We start from the raw sequence: 2,500 nt of genomic DNA, 5'->3' as shown, positions 1-2,500 counted from the left end.
AAAAAAAAATACCAGCGACCGATCGCCGCAGGTTACTAAGCACGTTCCCGCGGCTGGCATCCTACGCATTTCAGGATCGCGAACACAAGACCAAGTAATTCGGGAAGTTGTTGGCTCGAAGAGGAAAGTCATAGAGGCTTAGGGGAAGGCCATGTGCGTGTGTATATGTGTGCGTATGTCTCGTGAGTGTGAGAGAGCCATAGGGGAAAACGTACTTCTGCGGGTGCATAGGGATTAGGGTAAAGGGGAGTGCGCGGGGAGAGAGGGCAGGTGAGGGAGCCGGCACGTCTTGGCACTCGACCAGGTGAAAGGAGAGAGGGGGGAGAGAGTGGAATGAAGGAAAGAGGGGACAGGGAAAAGGGGAAGAAACGGAAAGGGAGGGAGGAAAGGTGGAAAAGGAAAGAGAAGGGAATAAAAGGGAAGAAAGACTACGGAAAGAGAGGGAAGAGAGAACAGGGAATGGAAAAGGAATGGGCAGAGGGGACGGGAATGAGAGGAGAGACAGAGGCAAAGAGAAGCTGAAATAGCTCCCCTCGATCCGGCATGACCTTGACCCGCTCAGCCAGAACATTCGAGAATAACATGACTGTGAGGTATTCCCACGGTACAGAACGACACAAAAACTTTCGGGAATCACCCAGAAAGTTTTTATTCACCCTTTCCATTCCCATTTCCATCCCCGTTATAGTTCATTCCCAGCGTTCTTAAATGTTCCCGGAAGACCCACAGAAATCCACAGCGGGAACGACTTTCAAAACTTCGAGCAAATGGCATACGTACTAATGCCTCCCCGAAGGATATGAAACTCAGCATATGGGCAGCACAAAGAGACTGATGATGCCAGTCCGCTTTTAGCACCGCACAGTTTTAAGAAAAGGCGATTGAATCCAAAGGCTGAACTCGCGAACGGTGGAAGGGGAGAAAATAGAAACGAAGAGGTGCACAGGAAATAATCCGCAGTTTTATTTACGTAAATGGCCGACAAGGGAGAGACAGAGAGGGGAGTACTCATACATGTCTGAATGAAAAGGATTTTTATTTTGTTGTTGTTGTGGGGGAAGGTTTCAGGAATCCATTATTCTGTTCTGGGAAATACTTAACACACCTTTGGTATACGTGTGTGAAGATAAATGTAATAGACATGTGCTTTGGTAGAAATAGGTTTATGTTTGCAGTAATATATTTACAGGGAAGGGCGTACCTATAGCAATATAAACGCTTGCACAAACTAATTGATTTTGCATTAAGGATATTGTGAAGTTATTTAGATATGGATTAATACACTTATCTAAAGGAATTATGTTGGTAAATTATGCGATTGCTATTTTGTATATCATGATAATATCATGTACTACATATAACGTCTCATTTACTTTCTTTCACTCACTCACTCCGTTACTCCCTCCTTCCCTTCCTCCCTCCCTCCCTCCCATTCTCCCTCCCTCCTTCCCTCCCTCCCTTCCCTCCATCCTGCCCCCTTTCTCCCTTTCCCTCCTCCTCTCTCACCACCACCAAAAAAAAAAAAAAAAAAATCCCTCCATCCCACATCCTGCGAATAATCCCATCAAGCTGACCTTTTCATCTCCTCCTTTTCCTAGCTTTATCGCCGAAGTCTCATCTCGTTTCCCCTCTCTCTCCCTGCACAGCTCCTGAAGGTCACGGACGTCACGTGACCCTTCAAGATGTCGCCGGGAATCTTCAGATCCGCTTTGGTGACGGGGGTGCTCCTCGCCGCGTCCCTCCTGGTGCTGTACCCCGTCTGCGGTGAGTGAGACCTGCACCTGCGGTTTTCTGACTTCTCTTGTTTTTCGTTTTCCTATTTCGGTCTGTTCTGTTTTTTTTTTTTTTGTTTTTTTTGGTGTATTTCTGTTTCTGTGTTTGTTGATTTCTTTGTATTTCTTTATTTGTCCTTTTTTTTTTTGTTGATCGAAGTTACCTCGACCAAGAAAAAAACATTTATGAAAGAAATTTATTCAGGAAATAGATCCTAAATAATATGACTGGGTTTTTTATTTCGTTCGTGTTTTTAATCTTTCCTTTTTACAGACTTATTGTTAATTCGGTTTATTTGTTGCCTTTGTGGTTTCGAAGTATTTGGAGGAAGTTTATTTGCTGCAAGAAAGTTTTAAAGACTGTATTGGAATTAAGGATTTGCGGAAGGAAGTAATGTTTGACAAGCAGTATTTGTGTGTGCCTCTGTGTGAGATACCGGGTGTCTGCGTGTGTCGGCTGATTAGGTTGTACACTTACAACACACAGCAAAACACGCACGCACACACACACACGGGCACACACACGGACACACACACACACACACACGGACACACACACACACACACACACACACACACACACACACACACACACACACACACACGGACACACACACACACACACACACACTGACACACGCACGCGAACACATAAACACACACAAACACAATCTTCCTCAACCACACAAACACAAGTAGCACTTACAATTTACAATTTACACTCCCCC

The 2,500-nt window shown here is 45.0% G+C and overlaps 1 protein-coding gene across 2 annotated transcripts in view; it reads left to right on the top strand.

The window, feature by feature from the left end:
- LOC119575392 (surface protein-like) overlaps positions 1–2,500 on the top strand; it is a 35,190-nt gene that overhangs the window by 612 nt on the left and 32,078 nt on the right. For both annotated transcript variants that reach the window (XM_037922976.1, XM_037922974.1), the window contains exon 2: positions 1,647–1,764. In XM_037922976.1, the coding sequence (XP_037778904.1) occupies positions 1,683–1,764 (82 nt within the window). In that variant the 5' untranslated portion in view covers positions 1,647–1,682. The remainder of the gene's footprint in view (positions 1–1,646; positions 1,765–2,500) is intronic.

This window comes from Penaeus monodon, chromosome 7, assembly GCF_015228065.2.
Source record: "Penaeus monodon isolate SGIC_2016 chromosome 7, NSTDA_Pmon_1, whole genome shotgun sequence".
Taxonomy (NCBI): domain Eukaryota; kingdom Metazoa; phylum Arthropoda; class Malacostraca; order Decapoda; family Penaeidae; genus Penaeus; species Penaeus monodon.
Note: the sequence above shows the minus strand (reverse complement) of the source record. Positions and strands in the feature narration are given on the sequence as shown.